Raw genomic sequence first — 25,078 nt, 5'->3', positions numbered from 1 at the left:
CAGTACATCACAACATGAACATTAGTCCCAGCGCTTCGCTCAGAGGTCCTGCGCCCCGCAGTGTGTTTGTTTGTGTGCGTATTGATATATTCACCCGCAGCTCACACTGCCAGGGGCCTGCTGGAATGATTAGACCGATTTACTTACCGCCACACCCACCACACGTCAATCACAGCGAGACAAGAGGACATTCGGAGCGAGGAGAGCCAAATGCATCACGTGTCTAATTTAAGGCTGGCCTCAAGGGTGTGTGTGTGGGAACATATGTGTGTGTACAAAATTAAGCAATGCCTAATGCACATGCAATGAGAGGATTCTGGGCCAGAATACTGCTGTGAATGCATTTGCAAACTGTATGTTGTGAGGTATGCACAACTGTGTGTTTGTTTAATAATCAGTAATATACACAATGACTATATTGATGTTATCATCGATCATTGTGAAGACAAGCACACTGCTGTGTGTTTTGCAGCGGCAGGCTGCTGGTGTTTGGACTGTATTGAGCGGGTTTCTTCCATGCCAGTGGACATGTAACAAGATGGATATGGTTAATAGATGTGGGAACGAAACAATCAAACATAGTTCAATATACAAATATATGCCAGAAAGAAGAGCAAAGGCAATTCAGTATTCAAATACTCTGTGTCTTCATGGTAAAATTATACATTTGATTTAAATCTCCACAAGAAATTGAAACAATTTATTTGCTATTAAACAGTCAATGGATTTTTTTAAAAATACATAAAAAGTATTTCAAACATTCTTACAGTTTGTCTCATTCTCACAATTCTCACAAGCTTTATTATTTCTCCTATGTGTGATATGTATTTATTGTGACTTTTTCACAATTGTGCCTTTATATCATGTGTATCTTTGTATCTTACAAATGCAACTATTATTCCCAAATGGACCTTTATGTATCACAATTTTATTTGTATCTCAAAATTCTGCCTATTTTTCACAATTGAGCCTTTATTTTTCAAAACTCACCAGTGCAATTATTTTTCAAAATTTGACTTTTATATTTCAAAATTGTACCCTTTACATGATTGTGCTTTTATATCTCACAATTGTATATTTATATCTCAAAGTTACAGCTATTTTTCACAACTGTACCTTTATATCTCACAACTGTATATGTATATATGTATATTTCTCCAAGTTTTGGCTATTATTCATAATTTTATGAGCTTTTTATATCTCAAAATCACATCAGTTAATTTTCACAGTTGTGTATTTCTAGTGACATATGGAGACAAAAAGAGCGCAAATTTATATTAATGGGTGGGCGGGGGGGGCAAAATTGGTGAAAATAGATATAGAGGCAAAGTTAAGCTATATATTTGCTATATAAATACTTATTCAACATGCTCTTTGGAGTTATCATGTAGTTTGCTATTACTGTTTATTTTTTTTATTTTTTTTTATTTTTTTACTTAATCCAACGGCAAATTTGTATATTTTAATATAAATATACAGTAATGGGATGGCAATATAGTCAGTAGCATCAGAACTGTTTCTGGTCACTGAAATAAACTTGAAAGGTAAACAACAGCTTGCAAAAATATTCTTCTACAGATCTTCCACTCTTTTACAAGTCTACAAATACCTGCAAATTCCCAAAGGCTGGAGATGGTTTCAGTTATACTTCCTCACAGACACCAGACAAGCTCAGTGTGAATAATTCTCTCAGAGCTCCAGTGATTGAAGCACACATCAGAGACATCGAGAACACATTACAGCTCTCTCTCGCCATGAATTAATAATGAGCTCATTAATTGTTTGGCAGGTTTCTGACCCTTTGTGTCATAATGATGACCTACTATAAATAACCTCATGTGACCTCAGCAAACCCAAGGTCCTTCTTATGACAGATTGAGAGACCTACAGCTAGACAAGAGCAAGAGTGACACTTCAGTTCACACTCAGCAGAAGTCTTCCTTCTACATTAGTAGATGGGTATTCAGCAGGGCGCACTGATACAGCTTATTTCCACTGTGGTGGAGGACCACAAACTATCCTCAAGGCACACACACAAAGCAAACACATGATGCCAAAGGGAAAATGATGCAACTTCAATCAATCTTTGATGCATCAGCTTAGCAGCATTAACGTATAAAAGAGTTTTCAAGTAATTTATACTTTTTAAATCAAACCAGCTGATTTTGAAAGTTCATTGTACATCATACAAAAGCAGAGTAATCTGTGCAGTGTGCAATCTATTCTCTAAAGAGACCCCGTCTGTACTTACCCATTATAAAAGCCATTTAATTTGATTCTATTGCATGAATAATTGATAAACGGCCGACCATTTCTTAAAATTCCTTTAAGCAGTTTAATCCTTTATGTCCTACGCTCCTCTTTAGCAGTGCACCATGTGAACTCTCTCTCAGCCCGCTGACCCAGTCGATGTCTATTGTTCAATGTCTTTGGTTTAACTGAACAGCAGCTATATTTGTTTCATTCTAATGTGCCCTCATTTAGAATCAATACAAAATGACTTTAATATCTGAAAATACATCCTAAAAAAACAATATAATCTCCTGTTGTAGGAATCAGATGGACATATAGTGAGAATTAATTTACTGCACTAAAAATTGATATTAAAACCTGCATGTAGGCATACTGTTGAGCTCTTTATGAACTTGGGGAAATAGGGAATGATGGGATAAACTGCATTACACAATCCAATCCAGCTAGAAAATATAATCAGAAAGTGAATTCAATAAACATCAAATGAAATACAAATATGAAAGTAAGATGTTTGCTGAGGTTTTAAGTATTCTACTATATAGCCTGTATTTGAATGCATTAATGCAACATATCTGCATACTTTCCTCCTGCCTACAGCTATATGAGAAAGACATTATGTAATAATGGTCTGATACAGTCATACACTGTCTAATACAGTCATTATACTGCAGTCATTTGACTAGACACACACTTGTGCTCTTAGTGAGCCGCCTTGCTGTATAAAGCTGTGGTCACATGATTCTATTAAGCACAAAAATACGTCACACACTAAAACTGGGCAACATAGTTTATATTTAATTTGAAAAAATGAATACTCGTTGGTATTGAATGAATTACATTTAGACAGCGGATATTCAAAAGAAGCTACAATTACTGTAAATAGTGCACTATATGTATACAAATACAAATAGCATCATATTTACACTAAGTGCAAATACTGATACAAGATATTCATACAAAGTGTAAATAGAAATCATATGGTGTTTGCACTTAGGGTAAATTATCAGAGCAATGGTGGATAGACTTAGTGTAAATAGACAGTGCACTAAGTGCAAATTTGCACTTAGTGTAAATAGACAGTGCCTTTTTTTTATTATCATATCCTGTTTGGAATATTTTGAAAGTGGCTTTTCTGGGAAGAATATATGCAATACTGACTTGTTTTTGGCTAAAGACAATAAGTCCACTCACACAATGCAGACACAAGTAAAATATGCTCACCACAATATAACATCCATCAAAAATCAACATAAGGATTTAACATTTTAAATTTTTGTCAGCAGATTCAAGGTCAGGCTTTGACTCTGGCTATTTGCATTTATTTATTTATTTAATTTTTGACCTTAGATCAAGGCGTCATGGTTTATGCATTCAATTCGCCCCAATTACCGTCAACAATACTGCTGCATATATCATACAGGTAAAGTACTACCAAGCTGGAGGCATCCAGTCTGTTTACTCTGCTGTTTTCTAGCTCTGTCAGATGAAACTAGAGCTCTCAGCCAGAGACCTTCCTGTCCACTCTGCTTAGACAAACTAAAGCCGCTTCAGGGTCAGGCCGAGAGATCTACACAGTTATGCTACACTGAAGGAATAATTCACCCCAAAATGCTAATTCTTTCATCATTTACTCATGTTGTTCCAAACCTGTATGACTTTCTTCCTTGAGTTAAGACATTTTTCCAGACAATGAAAGTGAATGGGCACAAGAGACAATTGTTAATTGTCATTCTATGGAAAAGAGCAGCTTGGACCTTCTGCTAGATAAATAGTATATTACGAAAGCATTTGGCTCATGTGTCTGAACGAAGTATTCAAGATACTCATCTGTCAGTAGAGCTGGTTTTAGAGTATAAAAACATGTAAAAGCCAAAACGGTAACAAAGAGAGTGAAAAGATATGAAAAGAAACTGCTGACAAAATGAAAATGTTCCTATAAATTTATACAACACCTGCCTGGCAGCACTGCATTACAATAGCTTTGCTATTATTACTTACAGTACAACTCTAGCATGTCATTACATATCCACTACATCACTGTGAATGAAATTTGTATTATAAAATGACCTGCATTGAAATGAGTGAAATCTTTATTATTTGATTATTCATAGGCTGTTTTGCAAATTAAATCTGTATCATTGGATGTGAAGAAACTTTCTATTATTTTTGTGTTATTTTTGTGTTGTGTTGCAGAAATTATGCACTTTACCTTAAAAGCATGTGAATAAAGTGATTTTTCATTTCAACCACAAAATGAAAAAATTGTTTGTAGTTGATTGTTTCACTTTTTATTTCATACTTGGTGTTAATGGGACTTTCAATGAGAAAGCGACTTTTTTAAACATATACATCATACATACAATAGGAGTAACACAACAATATAACACATTAATTTTAAAGTAATGTTATCAAACACGGGTGAGCAGCATATTTTCAAATATTATTAATAATTGTCTGATGCAACTTAAAGGGGGTCATATGACGCTATTTTTATGTGTATTTGGTGTAACAAAATATATTAGCATGCTTTAATATTGAAAAGCACATTATTTTTTAATATACTATACATAATAGTAGCTCCTCTATGCCCAGTCTTAATCGAACACGTTGATTTCTACAAAGCTCCTCCTTCCGAAAAGCTCATTGTGCTCTGATTGGCCAGCTGACCCAATGCGTTGTGATTGGCCGAACATCTCAAGCATGTGTTGGAAATGTAATCATAAGCTTCAGCTTCCAAAGCAATTATAAAGACAGTACATAATGTTGTATAATATTGTCCTAGCAAATTTGGAATTGCCCCGTTTTTTAGAAACAGCCTTTGTGCACAGCTGGCCATATACTCTCCCAGGTTCAGAAAACTGTTCTGTAAAATGCGCATTTGGGTTGTACAGTTCTGAAACAGTGTTGTAAATAAATCTTAAATCTTAAACACTAATTCCTAATTGTGTCCACTTTCGGAAGGCCAAATAAAGTGCTTTTGTTTTCGCATAGAAACACACAGCGTCTCCATGACATAGCGGCGACAACACCAATAACCACGCTTTCTTTCCTTGTGTATTTGGGTGGCATTATCCAAATTACAACATCATCATGTGATTTTGCTGAGATCTTGTTTGAAGGAGGAGACAAATATGTGAGATCCAGAGTCTCTAGCTGGAGAAAAATCTGAGCACAGTGTGTGATGTTGTTGAGATCTTGTTTGCAACATTGTCTTTAGTTTAGGGTAAAAATCTGAGCAGAGTGTGGGATGATGATGAGGTCTCTTCTAAAACTTTAAATGAGACAAGTGTGAGAGTGTTATTGAGTTTTTGTCTCAGAATACAAGTTTGAGAAGCAGGAGACTCAAGCAAAAATCAAAAATCTACATTAAAATAAAAAAAAACCTCACTACAATAAATAATAAATATTTTAAATAGATAAAAATATCTAACTTTCTATTCTTCTTTCTTCTGGGATAAGACAATATAAGAATGAGGAAACAGACCACTTTGAAAAATTAATAGAATAAAAATCAGTCACTGTAGGAAATAGGAAGCATTAGCAAGACGGCTTCTCACTGAGTGGTCTTGTTCAAGGGACTCTGATAACAAGTTTTCTGCATGCAAAATAGACATCATAGTCACATTCCTCTGAACAAATCTGTGTGCTTTAAAGCTTTGACTGCCTTGTAATGATTATTTATAATCTGAACTCAGTTCACTATCATAATAGAATCAGCTTTTTCAAGTGCAATCTGTCAGTCTGGCAAATTACACTGTGAAATCAGTCTTAATGTGATAATCAGATACAGTATCTTGAATATACCATCAAAGAGGGCTAAATGTAACATCTTCAATTATCTTTATCTCCAAATATTGCATGATATTGCAACATAGAGTATTATCTGCAAGTTCAAATACAATGGATGACTGAAAATTAAACTGCACAATGGCTAAAATTATTATCACACACCAGCAGCTGAAACATCTGCAAACATTCCTGTTTGTACAAACATATTTTATTCTCCTGGACTAATTGTAGCATTTTTATGCGAGGACAAAATTGGGAATTAAAAGTACCTAGCTGTAGGGGCCCTATCCTCCTTCAGCAGACTGAGATGAAGAGGAAAACTAACCAGAACACTGTGTTTTGTGTGTTCAGTGTTCTGTGTAAGTATTTGAATAATGATTGTTTGAGGGTGTCCATGTGAGAGCAGCACGTGCGCATCTTGAAGTGTGTTACTGTATCACAAATGAAGCTTATGTGTGTTTTGGAAGAGCCAAAGACAAGCTCAAAGGCATGCCTGCAGTTATTGTTTATGTGTGTGTGTCTCAGCAAGCAGAATGGCACATGGTGGGCATCGTCAAGCTCGGCATGACCTACTTCACCATAAATCAGAGATTACCCCACTCAAGTCTACGCAACATTTCAAACACACTCCCACACATGCTCAAACACATGTGCAGAGCCAGACGGCATCATGTCCTCTGGGTGAACAATGAGAAGTGACTGAAAACTTTTCAAACAATGTCTGAGGAACAATGAAAGTGAAAAACAGAGCACCAGCCTCACCAGGAAGTTCCTGAAGTGGTCACAGAAGTTTCACAATGTATTCAAAGTGCCCTTTGGCAAGTCAGTTCTCTCGCCGGCCACATACGTCTGCAAGATGTCTATTAACGCCACATCTGATATACACAAACATGGTGACTGGCTCTTTTAACTAAAAGACAGGACTTATATACCTATGATCTCCCCCTCCTTAAACGTAACAATTAATAATTAAAAACTAAAAAAAATCAAAACACCAAATACTTAACAAAAGCTTAGGATTTTGATGGAGGTTAATCCAAATCGGTGTCTTATCACTGCACAAAGATTAAAATGGGAAAGAAATGACTCAAAATATAATTAGGATTTTAAAGCTCAGTTTAAAGGGCAGAGAAAAATGAAGCAACAGGGAGTCGAGCGGAACAGAGGGTGTGAAAGAGAGACGACTGATTCAAAAGAGCATGAAAAGCGAAGTGAAAAGCATGGAAATGTTAAAAGATTAGACACAGCAACAGCTCACCCAATGACATGAGTTTGGGGCGGAGCTATCTGTTTGTCTGACCAATGACAGAAATGGGGGAGTGTCTGGGAAACCTGTTTGGAAAACAATCACTTCTTTTTGTTTGTGACGGTAGTAAAACTACACCATTCTCCTTCAAATGAAACATAAATTAGACCTCCATATGAGTCTTTTTAAGATTTTAAAGAGCAACTTCTGGACAATATTTTTTGGGGTACTCACAGGGCACGGCTCTCAAGTAGAGGTTTTCTCGGATCATCTGCTGGAGTTGACTGTCTACTGAACCCAGTGTGAAACATTTGCTCAAGTATAACCTTAGATCCCTGCATAGAGTTGAACCTGGAAAAAGGACAGAAAAAGAATAAATAAAGGGAAAGATAGAAAAGCGAACAAAAAGAGACAATTAGATTTTTTAAAACACATACAGTAAGAATATCCCATACATTAACATTTACAAATGAGACAATGTGCTTACCCACCTCAAAATCTGCAATTCAAAAAAACTGAAGAGCTTGCGAAAATAAACACACACACAGATAAATTCGGCCCAGTCCCTGGAGGCAGTATTGATTAACCTCTGTAGATATTAGAGGTGTTTCTAATTAGTCAAATCAAGCCAGTGTTGCTCTACCTTCCGGCTAGAACCGCACAGAAGTGCTACCGAAGACTACAATGAATTCACATGTTTATGGTCAGTATAATGCTGTATTGTAGAAACACATTTGGGTTATAATGAAAAGTGTGTGCCATACAGAGACATTCTCCCACACACACTTACACATCCCTGGATTAAAGTGAAAAATGTCACACACACAGTCTTGGCACGGTTGCCCAGTATTCTACTCAACATGGCTGATCTCTTTATTTCATCTGCTGTGGTTTATGGTCTCTGATGACAGGCCACTTGGCTGTTATAGATGAACAGAGTGCCTCTCGAACCCATCAAAATGACAGACCCACCCCCACTCCACCTCTCAAAACAACAAAAAACACCCAAAAATTATCATAAAGGAACATAAGCCCTGAAACCACATGAACGCACACAGCATATAGGTATGAAATGAGCGCTATGATATTCCAGGAGGAAACTATTGCTGGTCTGCTGCTCTCCCTGAACTCTATCTACTCAATTCAGACAAATTAGTGTGGATTGCATTAGTAAGGGTCAGGAATCTGCACAAAGTACAGTCTTAAACTTCAGCAACTAGTCCTGCATTGTTTGTGTAATGGACATGAATGATACATCAAATCATGTAGCTTGTTACAGTAAAAAACGTTAATAAGATTTCTGCTCTTTTGAGTAAGAAAAAACATAAAAAACACACAAAAAAAACAGTAAAGGAGGGAATTAAGTTGTGTCTATATACCAAAATAAATAAAGAATTGAGCTCTTTTGAGTAAGCAACAACATAAAAACCACTCAGAGCAACACATTCATACTGAAAAAACACATTACCAACCACATAGTATCACACTAAACACCATTCAGAACACCTTAGCACCTTAGCATTGCCCCTAGTACCATCCCAGAATAGCCAGCAACTACACAACATTGTTTAACACCACTCAGCAACTATATAGCAATGACCTGGCAACTTTCTTGAATACTCAAGAAACATTATAGCAACTACCAAAAATGTCCAAGCAATCACATAGCAACACATTAAATCACAATTAAACACCTTATCCACTGCATAGCAATGATCTTGCAACCACTCAGAACACCCTAGCAATTCTCTAGCTGCCACCAATAATACCAAAGTAACTACATAGCAATGCACCAAACAACATTTAAACACCTTAGCAATCACATAGCAATGACCTGACAACAACACACTAGCAACCCCCAACTTCATAGCATCATTAAACACCACTCAGAACACCTCAACAATTGCAGAGAAATAATCTGGCAACCATCCAGAATCCACATAGCAACACTTTAAACACAACTCATAACACCTCAGCAACAAGCAATGAGCTGGCAACCTCCTAGAACAACCTCAAACAAATAAAACAACAATATCCTAGCAACCATACAGTGACGCAATAAACATCTCATCAGAAACACCATAGCAACCATCGAGAATGCAGTAGTAACCACATAGCAACATGTCAGAAACACTCAGAACACCTTAGAAAGCTTATAGCAATGATTTGGCGACCACTGAAAACATATAACATATAACATTTAGTTTAATCATTTATCAGCTGGTAGCAATTCAGTAAATTGCAAAAGTGCAAAATCAACAAGAAACAATGGAAATGAAACAGTTCTGAAGAAGTAATCAAATGAAGAAAGGAAGCACAGACAACTGAGAATGTACAGTTCCAACATACTGTTGAAAAGTTGCTTTTATAAAGACTTTGATGTATTTCAGCAGAGACAGTACATATTGATCTTTTTTAAAATAGAAGTGCCAGAATTAGCACAAAGCTCCTCTTCTCTGTGAATTCTGCGTTTATACAGGATACACAGGCAGATCAAAAGATGATATTAATATCAGAACAGGAAGTGTAAGTCTGTATTTCTAGGTCTATGAGATATTCTCATCAGCTCATGCAACATACAACAGTGAATTATAACCTTACTGACAAAGCACAATTTAATACTCTGCAGTTAATAGCTGGAGGTGTTAGAGGTGTGGCAATGGCAGAGAGAGAGAGAGAGAGAGAGAGAGAGAGAGAGAAGAGAGGATGCAGAGGACTCAGGCTGTTCATCAATCTAATAGAGGACGGACGAAAAAAAAAAAAAAAAAAAAAAAAAAGTTGACAAAAAAAAAAAAAAAAAAAAAAAAAAAAATCAGTGCAAATGACAAAGTGCCATGACACCTTGTGATAAATGCAGCGCCCCCTACAGACCCATGTGACATCAATACCACCATCCTGCAACCAGGGACCAATCTCTCTACATGAACAGTTGACAAAGATGGATTTTGTTCTACTTCAGAAAACATTTTTATTTTCATTAATGAAGCTGAATTAAAAGCTTAAGTTGATATGAAAAAAATGAGTAAAACTAAAACTGAAATAAAATAAAATTAAAGCTAATATTAAAACAAATCTTAGAAAAATGTCAAAAGCACACAAAAAAAAAAACAAAAACTAAAAAAACAAAAAAAAAAATAAAAATAAAAGTTGAAAATATTAACAAATAGTATTTTAAATTATTTAATTAATAAAATAGCTAAAAATACAGTAAAACCAGTAATATTGTGAAATATTAGTACAATTTAAAAGCAATGTTTTCTATTTCAGTATATTTTAAAATGTAATCTTAAACATGATGGCATGATTTTTCAGAAGTCATCACTCCAGTCTTAAGGGTCAAATAATCCTTCAGAAATAATTCTAATATGCTGATTTGCTGCTCAAGAAACATTTCTTATTATAACAATTCTGCTTAACATTTTTGTGGACATTATGATTCAGGATTCTTTAATGAACAGAAAGTTCAAAAGAACAGCATTTGTAAGAAATATTAACCTTTTTTAACATTGTTAAAATATTTACTGTCACTTTTGATCAATTTAATGTGTCCTTGCAAAATAATTATCAAGGACCACTAACAATGATCTGTCTTGATGCGGATTGGATGGGGGCAGGAGTTTAGGAGCCCACGCACGAGAATGTACAGTTCCATCATTACCTGGAGACACTGTCTTGATGCGGATTGGATGGGGGCAGGAGTTTAGGAGCCCACGCACATCTCCTAAAGTCAGACCCAAAATAGGAGTTCCCCCGATTTCTAAGATGATATCGCCAACTGTGATCCCTTCCCCTGCTGCAGCGGTGATGAATGGGAACTCTCCATAATCAGCCCCACCTCCGATGCCAATTCCCAACTCTCCAGAGCTGTCCACCAGTGGTACAGAAGTCTCCTGCACTTTAGATTGCCAGTGCAGCTTCTTTACTGCAACCTTAGACATGGCCAACGAACTGAGAGAGAAAGACAGAGAGAGGGGGATATAGACAGATTAAATCCATGTCAGCAGGGACTAAACATAGAAAATCCAATGCAAAACATTCAGTGTATTGTTATATGTTCAGTGCTTGGATATGGTGTAAATATGGAAGAAAGAATATGGGTTTTAAAAGACTAAATAATCACTGAATATTCATTTTTGCATGAACTATTTCTTTAGATCTGGCTGAGATGGAGCAGAGAGATCAGAGAGGGCAGGAGGTCAATATGTGCCTAAACAACAAGAGTGTGCCCTCAATTCTATGTGTGCCGCAAGGAGCCTCCAGACAAATCAACAGATGCCATCTCAGTGGGAGGCACAATAAACACAAACCTGCTTCATCAAAACAGGTGGAGGAGCTCTTTAAGGCAAAAGTGCGATTTGAAGCAACCCCTCAACAAACACCTACACTGGCCCCAAAAAGCATTTCAACACTTAAACACTTCAGAATTCCGAGGTCACATCTCACAATTTTATCTAACAATTTTGACTTTTTTCTTGCAATTGCAAGTTTATACCACACAATTCAGACTTTTCTTCTCAGAATTGTATATCTCGCAACTGCAAATTACAAACTCACAATTGCAAGCTAACATCTAGCAAATGGCTTTTTTCTCCCAAGTTTGTATTGCTATTCTGTGTTATAGAAAAAAGAATTGCAAGAGGAAAAAAAATCTGAATTGTGTGACCTTTCAGTCACCTTTACAGTTACTTTTTTCTTTTAATCTCCTGAAACACGCTTCATACAGTAAAAGCATCAGTTAAATGAATAAACATTAATTTAAATGTAAATTTAAGACAACAAATATTTAAACACTTTGTGGATCTCTGTAGGTAAAACACATGTGAATTTCAAAAGAACTGACATCACACATTTACTAAAATAACCTTGACCCCAGTTGACCAAAAGTAATTGAAAAAATGGCTTGGAAAAGTTATGTTACTTCTGAGAAAAGTCCTAGCAGCATTTATGTGCAGATGCCTCTTTATGATATTGTATTATCTAATGCAGTAAAATGAATACAGTTTTAGTGTGGCTTAAGTGAAAAAAATGCTTTTAAAGACATGTAGCATGGTAAATATCATGGTATTCTTTGAAGCACCTTGCGGTACCATGTAAATATATATTTATATATTCAGTATTCTTATAAAAAAATAAAAACAGTATCACATTTAGTAAGAAAAAATGTTTTTTTTTTAATAATAGAAAAAATATGTCAAAGTTGTAAAAACAATAATTATTGGAGTATGTTTTACATGAAAAATCAGATAAATTTTTTAAATACACAAAAATTTCACCCAAAATACAATATTACTCTCCTTCAAATTAATAACACTCAAAATTTACAATAAAATTATAAATTAAAATTAAAACTACAACATTTTTTTCAGTGTAATAATTCTCCCATTATACAGATGAGAACAGTCCATTTATAGATAAAAAATAAATAAATAAATAAAAATAAACAAAAAAAGATTAACTTTAAATGTTTTCAAAGGACAAAATAAATAATTAATCAGAGAAACAAATAAAATAAAATTTCACCCCCGTTCTCACATGGCAACATTTATTAAATTCAATGCAGTTTTAGATTTCTTTAGTAAGATTCAAGTGGACAGATCCTCTGATGTAAAGGTGACAGACCATGATTTAAAGAGACTACGATTTTTAAATCTCAGAGCTTGAACGTGCAGAGATGCCCCACTAAGATGCCCCAATAAATGTAAGAGGAGGCGGGTTATGGAGGAAAACACTGAGGTAGGTTAGTTAGAGGACTGCTGCCAGAGCAGGAGATAGCTGGAGACAAGAGAGGATAAGGATTAGATAAGATGGGGGAAATATGTCTGTGACAGCCAAAGTGGATAAAGAAGATCAAGCAGTCAATATGGAAAAAAGAGCAAGGCTACTGCCTTTCAAATATTTGCCATGGAAACCATCATTTTAACTTCTATAGATTGTTTGAAGGAGATATTAGTATATTGTATTTGACGTGTGCTTTTCACGTAGTGGATAATAAAATTGTTGAAAAGAAATGTAAAAAAACACATAGTTAGCAAACCATCTAGCAACCACCTATCAATGCCTTAGTAACCAAGCACCCATGCAGAATACTCTAGCAACACCCTAGCAACCAATTAACCACACAGAACATCTTGGAAACCATTTACCAACCACCCATAACACCCTAGCAACCAAGCACCCACACAGAATCCTCTAGCAACCACCCATAACAACTTAGAAACCACCTAGTAATGCTGTAGCAACCAAGTAACCATCTAGCAACCATAAAGCAATGCCCAAGCAACTAAGCACCCACACAGAATACTCTAGCAACACTCTAACAATGAATTAACCACTCTTGAAACCATCTACCAACTACACATAACACCCTAGCAACCTCCTAGTAATGCTGTAGCAACCAAGCAACCACCTAGCAACCATCCAGCAACCACCTAGCAATGCTCTAGCGACTAAGCAACCATCTTTCAAACAACCCAAAACCCTATAGCAACCACCAATGCCCCAACAAGCATCTAGCAACTACTCTGAATGCTCTAGCAACAACCTAGCAACCACTTATACAAGCAGCACATTTCTACAAGTTTTAAATGGGCCAACATTACTCACATTGTCTTCAAAACATGTAAAAATATGATATTTAAGAAGTAACAATGTCAGCAGTATATTTTTTCCCAGTTTAAGAAAAGAGAAAAAAGCTTAAACCACTCTTAGTTTGCTTGTTTAGGAGGGTCTTAGCTGGTTTAAACTGTTCCCACAGCCTGGCCTAGCTGGTGTTCAGCTGGTTTAGCTGGTCAGCAAGTTTGTCTCCTCAACAAAAAAAAAGGAGCCAAAACCCCCTCTAAAACATTACTGTTAACTAAAACTCAAACTAAAACCATTAAAAATAGTTTTCAGCTGCAATAAAGCTGAAATAAAATAAAATATAAAAATAAAAACTAAAACTTAAAAAACTTAAAGGGGTCATATAATGTGATTTCAAGTTTTCCTTTCTCTTTGGAGTGTTACAAGCTCTTGGTGCATAAAGAAGATCTGTAAAGTTGCAAAGACTAAAGTCTCAAACCCAAAGAGATATTCTTTATAAAAGTTAAGACTCGGCCACGACCTCCTAAAACGCCTTGTTTAAACACGCCCCCACATCTCTACGTCACTATGTGGAAAGATTTGCATAATGCCGCCCAAATGTTCACGCAAAGAAAGAAGGCATAACCTTTCATTCTCGCTATTGCTGCCAGCGCCATGTTGTGGAGATGCTATGTTTTGTTGTGAAAGCGAAAATACTTTGTTTGGCCTTGCAAAAGAGGACACAACTAGAAATCAGTGATTAAGTTGTATTTACAAGACTGTTCCAGAACAGTTCAACCCAAATAGTCAGATGTATGCAGCACATTTTATGGAGGACCTGATCCTGGGAAAGAAGACTACAATGCTGGCGCTTCTGACTCACAGTCTGTAAGTATGTTTACATATGTAAAGGATTTGCCACTGATGATTCAAACACGAGTTTTGAGCTGTGTAGAGGAGTAGTTCTCAATTCCAGTCCTCGCGCGCCCCTGCTCTGCACATTTTGTATGTTTCTCTTATGGCTTCAGACATTTGTTCTATTCGAACGTAAGTGCCCTGCGAAGTGGACATCACAGGATATTCTGCCATGATTCCAGTTCGAAGCAAAGGTATATGTTTCAATCAAAGTGCATTAAAGTGTGCGAGACGTGAATTTAAATTGTATTTATTTACAGATGTATATGATGTCATATTTGTCCGTGTGTGAAGACGTTGTGCAGCACAAATCCCTGAATAAATGTTCCAAACTGAGGTAAACTTCAACAGATTTCCCCTGCTCAAGGAGTAGGGAGCAATGAACACTGTGTAGGGACCATGTCAATGGGAACACAGGTCATGCACGGAGCTCACTTCTAACGAGCTGATTATCTGAATCAGGTGTGTTAACAAAGAGAGACGTGCAAAATATTCAGAGCTGGGGGGCACAAGGACTGGAATTGAGAACCGCTGGCGCTTGTTGTTTGTTGTTTCTCCGATCACAAATGCAAACATGGTTTTATGTTTACGCAGCGCGATGCAAGGCAACGCGTAAAAACACAGTATAAGTCATTATAATCAACAATTATGTCCCCACTGGATGCAACAAATTGCTTGTTTGTAATGGGGTTTATTGTTTTTTTCTAGTCGTGCCGGTGTTCTGACTGGGACACAGTATGGCAAGGGATGTAACATTTATGACACAAGCTTTAGGAATTCAGCTAATCACAAAGCACTGTATAGCTGGCCAATCAGAGCACACCCTTACTTTTCAGACCGATGAGCTTTGTAAAAAAAGTTTGTTTTTTTTTACCTTAAACCGCATAAACACATTTCATTACACCAAATACACAAAATAATGTTCTTTTTAGGAACATCATATGACCCCTTTAAAATTTGAAACGTTGCCTTGGCAATTAACTGAAATAAATTAATAAAAAATCATAAAAAAAAAAACAAATTAAATGACAAACACACCTAACAAAATTACTCAAACTAAAATTAAAATGTAAACTGAAAATATAAAAAAAAAGCTAATTCAAAATATTAATAAATACTATAACAGTATATAAATAATAGCACTGCTGTTAAACCAGCCAAGGGACCAATCTGACCACGCTGGGAAACAATTTTTTATTTATTTATTTTATTTGGGTGCTTTTTTTCCCCCGGTGTCTTTTAAGATTAAACAGGTTCATAAATATAAAATGCTAAAAAGCGCCCTGTGGATAAAAAGACCATCTTTGGTCTGTTTTTACAACCAAAAAACATGATTTAATAGTAAAGCAGCACATAAGTTAGCTTCCAGCACCATCTTACACTTTTCTCTTAATTGTCTCTCATGTGCACCGGGGGGTCTGAGAAAGATCAATATACCCTAATTGGTGATCGATACATTCCTAACCAGGGGTCAGACGAAGGAGCTGTCAACCTGACTGCGGCACAGTTGTGCCCACAGTTACAGTATCCACACGTCCACTCAGGCTGTCCTGCCCACCAGGCTTAATGAGGATAATTAAACAGCATGAGGAGCATCTGAGGAGACATGACTAATTGTTTCCAGTTGAGCGATTGGCCGATCGGACATTTATCCAGCCCCACCCCCCGGAGATCCGGCAGCTGATAGGAGGAGTCTTTTTTTTTAACAGCTACGGAGACAGAGATAAACTGAGCCAGGCTCCACGCAGGCTGCCATTGGCACAGGAAGAAGAGTCATGGATATGACCTTGGAGCAGGAGAGCTCATGTGTCCGTGGATAGAGGGGCGGGAAAACACATACACCAAGTATACACATATACAAAAATACACACTCTTCAATGGATAAATAACTTTATAAAACATGTTGTGAAAATTAGAAGTGATAAATGGAATTTAGCCAGTACAACCTATTAAACAGACTGTAATCCAGTCCCTCACAGCCTCATTTTCATGTGGAGAAGTGAATGTAGAGTTAAATATAGCGTCTACATTGACTAAGGTCTATGAGTAGGGTTGAGTGATTTGTTACATCAGCTAAAAGGCGTATATGTGGCAATGTAATGCATATATATAGATGCTCACGCACACACTGTAACCCATTTCCCCTTTTCTGTTCTTTCTCTGTCCAGCTGTGTGACCTTCTATTGGGACAGTAACTGCGCATGGTTTTTACACATGAAACAGGGATGCATGCAGTTCTACTTTATTAAAAAAAAAGAAAATTAAGAAAATTAAAAAATAAGAAAATGTTGAAATGGATATATGGCATACATAAGCATATGGCATACTGTTCAATACAGTAACTGTCATCCAAAATGTTGCCATAGTTTACATCAGAACATCCCTCCAGAGTACACTGTTATATTGACAACATGACTAAGCAATTTGACTGTCTTATCCGTACACAATGACACAAGGACTTGTCATTCTGATGGCACTGACATGTTCATTGACACAGATATTTATTTTTGAGAGATGAACTAAGGATTTTGAGCAAGAGACTGACTTTTGCAGGTAATCCATGGTGTTTTGCTATTTGTACGAGTTGTTTTGGGAAATGCACCTACTGTTTTGCAAATGTCAAAGATGATTCAAGAAATGTACCAAAGCGACTGAGAAAAACTGTAATATCCTAATGATTTTTTGGCAAAAAAGAAAAATCGATAATTTTGACCCATACAAGGTTTTTATTTTTATTTTATTTTTTTATTTTTTTGCCTATTGCTGAAAATATACCCCAGTGACTTAAGACTGGTTTTGTGGTCCAGGGTCACATATGTAATTTCATAATGCTATTGTCTCTGAAATTATTAAAGCATACTATATTGATGTCAACATTAAAAAATGAAATAAAATAAAAAATAAAAAAACATCATTAATACTATAATATACGATGTATACTTTAATGATAAACTTTTAAAATGACACTATTACACAGTATTCTTTTTAAAAGTGTACGTAAGTATGTTAAGAAACAGTCAAGAAAGTTTCTCTCTTTAAGTGCACTTAAATGGCTTTTCATTTTAGTAATATATTATCTGCGAGTACAATGTTTTGAAATGCAGATCTAAAAATACAGATTTTTAGTTTTCAGTGCATGTGCACATTCAGTACATTTAGTTTTCACAAGGACAGACAGACAGACAGACAGATAGATAGATAGATAGATAGATAGATAGATAGATAGATAGATAGATAGATAGATAGATAGATAGATAGATAGATAGAGCCAGTCTGATGCTGTCCATCTGTGTTGTATATGTGGCAAGATTAAGCAAATATATTCCTAGTTACACATTCATATGTCTAGAGGTGTCCCTGTGTGAGACAAACTGTCAAGTCTGGTTGTTTTAAGACGTCTCGTACTGTCAGACACACACACACACACACACACACACACACACACACACACACACACACACACACACACACACACACACAGAGCGGAGGGTATACAGCTACATATCTTCATTCTAGACTGTCAACCTTGCTCAGCGACATTATTTGCATATTCAAAGGTTGAAACTCTGTGTCTCTGGAGATGAAAAGCCTCAGTGTCATTGCTACAAATATAAAGAGCATTTTGATCTTTCTTTAGTGGGCATATATGTGTTCATTTATTTTCATTCAGTTCTGATTATTTGTCATTACTGATACTGGCAAATTTACTTGTGTCACCTAATCTTTCATTTACAAACAACTTGATTAGAATATTAGCTTAGATGTTCTATACCTTCCATATAGCAGATATTCTGCTTTAGAAAAGCTGTTTTGTTATATCAATTTCAACCGCCTGAACTAGAAATGCTGGTGGCTCTATGAAGATGCTGCATATTTTACATGTAGTGTTGAAAATGCTGACCCTTAAGGTCAGGAAAGAGCTGACCACCCCATATCCGTTTTGGCATCCAGCCCTCTGTTCTGCTAGGATGGCTCACCAGTGAAATTCCATACAGTCCTGGAGCAAAATAAACCTGTTTTCTCATAAGACCTATTTTTGAATCAATCATTATTCCAGGAACACCAATGGCATCTCATTCATGAAAACATGAATAACTAATGCTTGTGTGTGCCTAGTATAGAGTCATGTGATCGGGCGCTGTGTGTCTGCTCGTGGTCAGAATGTGGAACAAAGAATGTTCATCTCTGTAATCATTATCACAGTTACCCTGGGCCACTGACTTTTTAGAAACTGCTGAATTCATTATCACAAGTGTTTAAGTCTCACACTGTAGGTGTTCAAAGAAAATCATCCTTGTAATGCAGACTTTTCTGGAAGGTAAGCATTAAATAAATAATTCACCCAATTATGGAAATTTGCTTAAAATTTTCTCACCCTCTGGCCATCCAGGATGTATGAGCTTGTTTCTTCATCAGAACAGATTTGGAGAAATTTTGCATTACTTCACGAATGGATCACCAATAGATCCTCTGCAGTGAATGGGTGCCATTAGAATGAGAGTCCCAACAGCTGATAAAAACATCAGAATAATCCACAAGTAATTCCCACTAACTCTAAGATGTGTCTTTGTAAGAAACAAATCCATCATTAAAATAGTCCTGTAATATTGCTTTCTCCAGTGAAAAGTTGACTCAGAGGTGGAAAGAGTACAAAACTATTCTACTCAAGTAAAAGTACCATTAAATTAATGAAATTTTACTTAAGTAAAAGTAAAAGTACCATTCTAAAAATCTACTCTAGCAAAAGTAAAAAGTAGCTAATTTAAAATGTACTCAGAGTAAAAATTACTTAGTTACATTTTAACAGTGGGAGGGAGGCAAAAATGGGACAGGCCAAGGGGGTCAAACTCAGTTCCTGGAGGGCCACAGCCCTGCACAGTTTAGATATAACCTTAATTAAACACACCTGATCCTGCTAATCTAATCATTTAGGCTTATTTGAAAACTACATGATATGTGTGCTGGAGCAGGGTTACAACTAAACTCTGCAGGGCTACGGCCCTCCAGGAAATTGAGTTTGACACCCCTGGGATAGGCCTATTAATCTCAAACTAGTAGTTTTTAATTAAAGGTATCAGTTATTTAGCATAATAAGACATTTGGGCTCTTACCAGGCAAATCAGTATCAACAAACTCATCTTTTCAATGCAGAGGAAACGCAGAAGCTTCATCGGAAGTGCCATTTAGATGTATTTACTCACTGTTTAGTGCAGGACAAGAATGTATTTAACCTGCAGTTACAAATGCATGAATAATGTTTTGATATACGAGACATAAAATGTTGAATACTCATTTGAAATTATAAGAAATTAATTATTTAAAAAAAATCAAAAGATACTTTAAATGTGAAATTAAAATGGCCAGTATGTGTCAGCAAGTCACTGTTAATAAGTGAGTCATTGCAATTGAACCGAATCGTTTAAACGGTTCATTCATTCAGGAACGAAACACTGTCATGTTGCTCAGAGACACAAAACTGTGCTTTGGTGGCTGAGTTTGGAAATATTTTTTGTTGTAGAAATAGAGCAAAAACAGGCAATATGGTGTCTAAAACGCAAGTCTCTTAGTTTACTGTCCTGTTGTAAAAAAAAAAAAAATATATATATATATGAGCATATATATATATATATATATATATATATATATATATATATATATATATATTAGGGCTGTAATGATATGCGATATGCGATATGGAATCGAAATCGCGATACGCAGGTCCACGAACCTGTATCGCGATGTGAGAAGGCAGAATCGCGACACACCCCTTCCAACTCCCAGAGTTATCCTTCCTGTCCAGATCCAATGCTACCACATTTTTAAATTACTATAAGTATTATTTGAAGTTAACATTATAAAATACGTAGACCTACACCACAAAACTAGTTGAGGATAAATTCTTTAATTTTATCTGTAAGCGTCCTCCAATTTTCAAAATGCTCGAATCATCTCCACTATGGACTTTAGTTCTGTTTGTTTTTCAAAAGTATTTTATTACAAAGAAAACAGAAGTGTTATAGCTTTGGCTATATAGTTTAATTTACTTAGGTTTATTGTTAATAATTTGCATAGTTAATATTGTTATTTGGTGTTCAGTTTATACAGGTTTTTTCAAATGTTATTTAATAAAAAATATTTTTTTTTCCTCAAAAATATCTTTTGAACTGTTTTGTCAAAGCCCCCCCCCCCCCCCCATATCAAGGTTTGTATCGTACCGTGGGTCAAAAATCGTGATACGAAACCGAATCGTGGGTTTGGTGTATCGTTACAGCCCTAATATATATATATGTGTGTGTGTGTGTGAGTGTAATCATGATGATTTTTAGAGGAAAAGACGGCATTCTTTGTGTGATTTTGATTTACTAGGCTATATGAAATATGTAAATTTTCTGCTCCTATATCTTCAATTTTGTGATCATTCTAAATGCATTTCAACAGACTGAATCACACAGTTAAAGAACACTCTAAATGCGCGCGCACATCATTAAAACAATAATTATGATATTATTGCAGACGATATTTATCGCACACTCCGCACCAGACTTTTTGGCCAATTTGTGCAAAACCTCTTGCTAAAATGTCAAAGCTTCATTTTAAGAACCAGTGCAACGATGTAGTTATTTAGCTTACCTCTACACGCTTGCGAAGGGTTGATGTCGACATTTTATAAGTTGCTAGTTTGGTCTCTCTAGGCAAGCACAGCTTACACTGCATAATAAAGCATAAATATGGCCAGTGGTTCACTTCATTTCCTTCAAGTTCAACTTCAGAATATGACGGGGTTTTCGTTTTCAGCGGTGTCTGCACCACTAACGCCTGTTTTGTCCCGTGTCTGCATCTTTCTTGTGAATTTAGCGCCAGTTTGCCCTCCTGCCCATTATTTACTGCAGGAGTTTCCAGGGAGCGATTTTTTTTTTTTTTTACTCAGTAATTAATGTGTTTTAAAATGTAGCGAAGTACAATACTTCTAACAAAATAGTAAAAGTAAAATTACAGATTTAAAAAATTACTTAAAAAAGTAGAAGTACACAAAAAAGCTACTCAATTACAGTAACGCGAGTAAATGTAATTCGTTACTTTCTACCTCTAAAATTATGAGTCCTGTAATATTGCTTTCTCCAGTGAAAAGTTGACTGAATTAAGAGAGAAATATGCACAGTTCATAAAGCACCATTTACAAGGGAAAACAGTTCAAAATAGTTCTAAACTGGATTAGCTGGATCTAATTTGGCCAGAAGTGATGGTTTACAGTTAGAACACCCTGATGGATTTGTTTCTTACAAATGTAGCTTTTCACTTCACAAAACAATAACTGATGAGCTTGAGTCATGTTGTGGATTATTGTGATGTTTTTATCAGCTGTTTGGACTCTCATTCTGACAGCACCCATTCACTGCAGAGGATACATTGGTGAGCAAGTGATGTAATGCTTCATTTCTCCAAATCTGTTCTAATGAAGAACCAAACTCATCTAGATCTTGGACGGCCTGAGGGTGAGTGCATTTTGAGCAAATTTCCGTTATGTGAACTATTCCTTCAAACTTTTAAAACTGTAGAAGGTAAGTCTGGGTTAAATGGAAACAGCAAGCCAATTCATGGCACTTTCATTATTATGAACACCCAAAGGACAGAGGGAGATAATAAAATAAAGATGAGTAACTTCCAGTAAAGATAAACAGGGGCTCCAGGCTTGTGACACTAATTAGAAGGTGACTAAAGCAATAAAGAGATTTATCAGTTCAGACGCCACACAAAAAAAAAAAGATAAAATATAAAATATCAAAAACACATAACAATAAATTAAAAAGAAAACATAAAACTAGAGGATAACAAAATCATTCAGAGGAACACTGCAATGAACCTGCACTGAAAGCTGTCAAAAATGGAGATTATTGATGGACATGAATTACATGACAGATTATAGTCATAACAGTGTCCTTACAATCTACTGTTAAGATCATTCAAAATCATTCAGGGTGATGCAAAGCAAAAAGAATTCACTAACAAACTTGGTAATATATATATATAAAAAAAAAACATACACATGCTTAAGTTAATTGGTTAACTGTAAGAAAATTACACATAATTACTATATACAGTGAAAAATTAAATTAGATTTGCTAGGTGTGTAATATACATTTACCTCAATTATGGAAAAAAATATTTTTTATATTTAACAAGACAATTTGTGTACCTTAACAGTAAAATATTCTTCAAAATATTTTTGTGAGCAAAATGTATGAATCATATTTTAGATGTATATTTATGCTTATATACATTACATTTTATGTTGTATAGTTAATGTTTACAGTATTATTTTAGTGTCACAAGTTGGAGTTTGGTGTTTTCTATTAGCATCCTTTAATGATAAACATAACTAAACATGTTTATCAGCCTTTAATGATAAACATAAAGTCATCCTCTGACCTTCTATTTACCACCTGCATTATTATATATTATAATATATAATATACTATATTTTGGTATAAACCATATTTTAAGTTAACAAAAAGGTCAATGCTGTTCTGCAAATCTTAGAGCCCCCGTCTACAATAAACTGCCCAAATTATGAAAGTAAAGAGAAGTGTGTAAACAAAATGACTCAATTACAAGAGTGTCTAACTGAATTCCACAGTCAATCAATCAAAAGAGGACAAAGAACATTTGAAAATGAGAGACAAACAGAATGAAGATGTATTACATTAATCCACAAAAGGATTAAATTCTAACATAAATGTTGTTTATCAAAAAAGAATTTCATAACGATATAATGTGCATAATAGCAATAAAACTGTCCACCAAGGCAGAAGACAATAACACATCTCTGTGTCAGCAACAAACGACAGAAGGTAAAACAGTAAGTTATCTGCCATATGACATCTATCTTAACAGAAATGAACAAGAGCTGTAAGGTGAAGATCTGATTAATCTTATAAACATGCAGTGACAGCTTCTGCTCAACAATCTAGAACATTTATTCCAGTCAAAGCTGGAGAAGCACCTCACTGGTATGAGAAACACCTGGCTCTAATAGGAATATCACTCAGTGTGAAATACACATCTGTGTTTGGGTGGACTGATTGTTACTGTATGCAGGCTTGGGTCAAAAGTGAGGAAAACAAAGGAAACAAATCTTTAAATTATAGCTGAGCATTTCACCTTGCAGGTTTTCTCCTTTATAAAGTCTGTGCGGATTTGATATCTTATATTACAAGGGTCCCAAAATATAAATTTTATATTTGAACATCAGAAATTTTGATACACGACCGCCCAAATTTTCACATCAATTATGCCCACCCACGTGTAAAGAAATACACTGTAGCATACTTTTAAAAAGAGTACTTATTATTGAAATAAAAAGATTTATGGGTTTATTTCCCCACAAAGTGTAAACATTGAGCCTCTTATGCCCCGTTAAACATATACAGCAGTCTGCTAACCCATACAGAAGAGTAATATATCACATATATTGCACAATATCAAAAGTTATATTGCTATACATGCTACCTATAAGGTTAGGATTCCTCCTTTCAATTAGTCAGACCATGAAAAGTAACAGAGCAGGTCATCGAGTGCTGAGCTGCATGATGAACAGTATACTCTCTTTAACTAATTGTGTGCCACATTTCAGCACATATTGTTTTGAGAAGCTTTTACAATGTAATTCAGATTTTGCAAAGAGCCTTAAAGCTACAACAGCAAAAACAGCACATTTACAGGCAAATTGTCAGTAAAAGTTTTTCACAATATTTTATTCCATTACTTTTTAGTACAAGAAACTTTAACTAACATGTGTCAGCCTCAGGGAAATGTAAAATGGTAGAATGTCTGGATAGTAACACATCTCACATCTAATGGCGCTCCCGCACCCTCGGACACGGGCTGCATTAAACTCTGTGATGCTCAGTCCTGCCCAAATCTGGGCCACTATTGTAGCAGACACACGGACAGCCGTGACAGATTTAAAAACAAAAGATTAAATGTGAGTGGGCTGAAAAAAACACACCAAACATTCCCAAACACAACACAACACACACCCACATTAGACTTAATACCCATGAAGCTGATTGCAGTCAGGGTAGGAAATAAAAGTGCTACTATAAATTTAATTTGTACACTATTGTTAAACATTTTGTCATTGGTAAGATTTTTGAATGTTTTTTTGAAAAAAGTCTCTTATGCTCGTCAATAAAAAATACATTAAAAACAGTAATTTTGTGACGTATTATTACAATTTAAAATAACTGTTTTCTATTTTAATATATTTTAAAATGTATTCCAGCAAAGCTGAATTTTGAGCATCATTCCTCCAGGCTT

At 35.5% G+C, this 25,078-nt stretch overlaps 1 protein-coding gene across 5 annotated transcripts in view; it reads right to left on the bottom strand.

Annotated features, from left to right (window-relative positions):
- LOC109056880 (membrane-associated guanylate kinase, WW and PDZ domain-containing protein 1-like) overlaps positions 1 to 25,078 on the bottom strand; it is a 56,707-nt gene that overhangs the window by 26,982 nt on the left and 4,647 nt on the right. For all 5 annotated transcript variants that reach the window (XM_042762631.1, XM_042762628.1, XM_042762629.1 and 2 more), the window contains exons 2-3: positions 10,947 to 11,236; positions 7,523 to 7,639 (exon numbers count right to left, since the gene is read on the bottom strand). In XM_042762631.1, coding sequence (XP_042618565.1) covers positions 7,523 to 7,639; positions 10,947 to 11,236 — 407 coding nt within the window. The remainder of the gene's footprint in view (positions 1 to 7,522; positions 7,640 to 10,946; positions 11,237 to 25,078) is intronic.

The sequence above is a fragment of the Cyprinus carpio genome, chromosome A8, assembly GCF_018340385.1.
Source record: "Cyprinus carpio isolate SPL01 chromosome A8, ASM1834038v1, whole genome shotgun sequence".
In the NCBI taxonomy this organism is placed as follows: Eukaryota; Metazoa; Chordata; class Actinopteri; order Cypriniformes; family Cyprinidae; genus Cyprinus; species Cyprinus carpio.
This window is presented reverse-complemented; position numbering and strand designations above follow the sequence as displayed.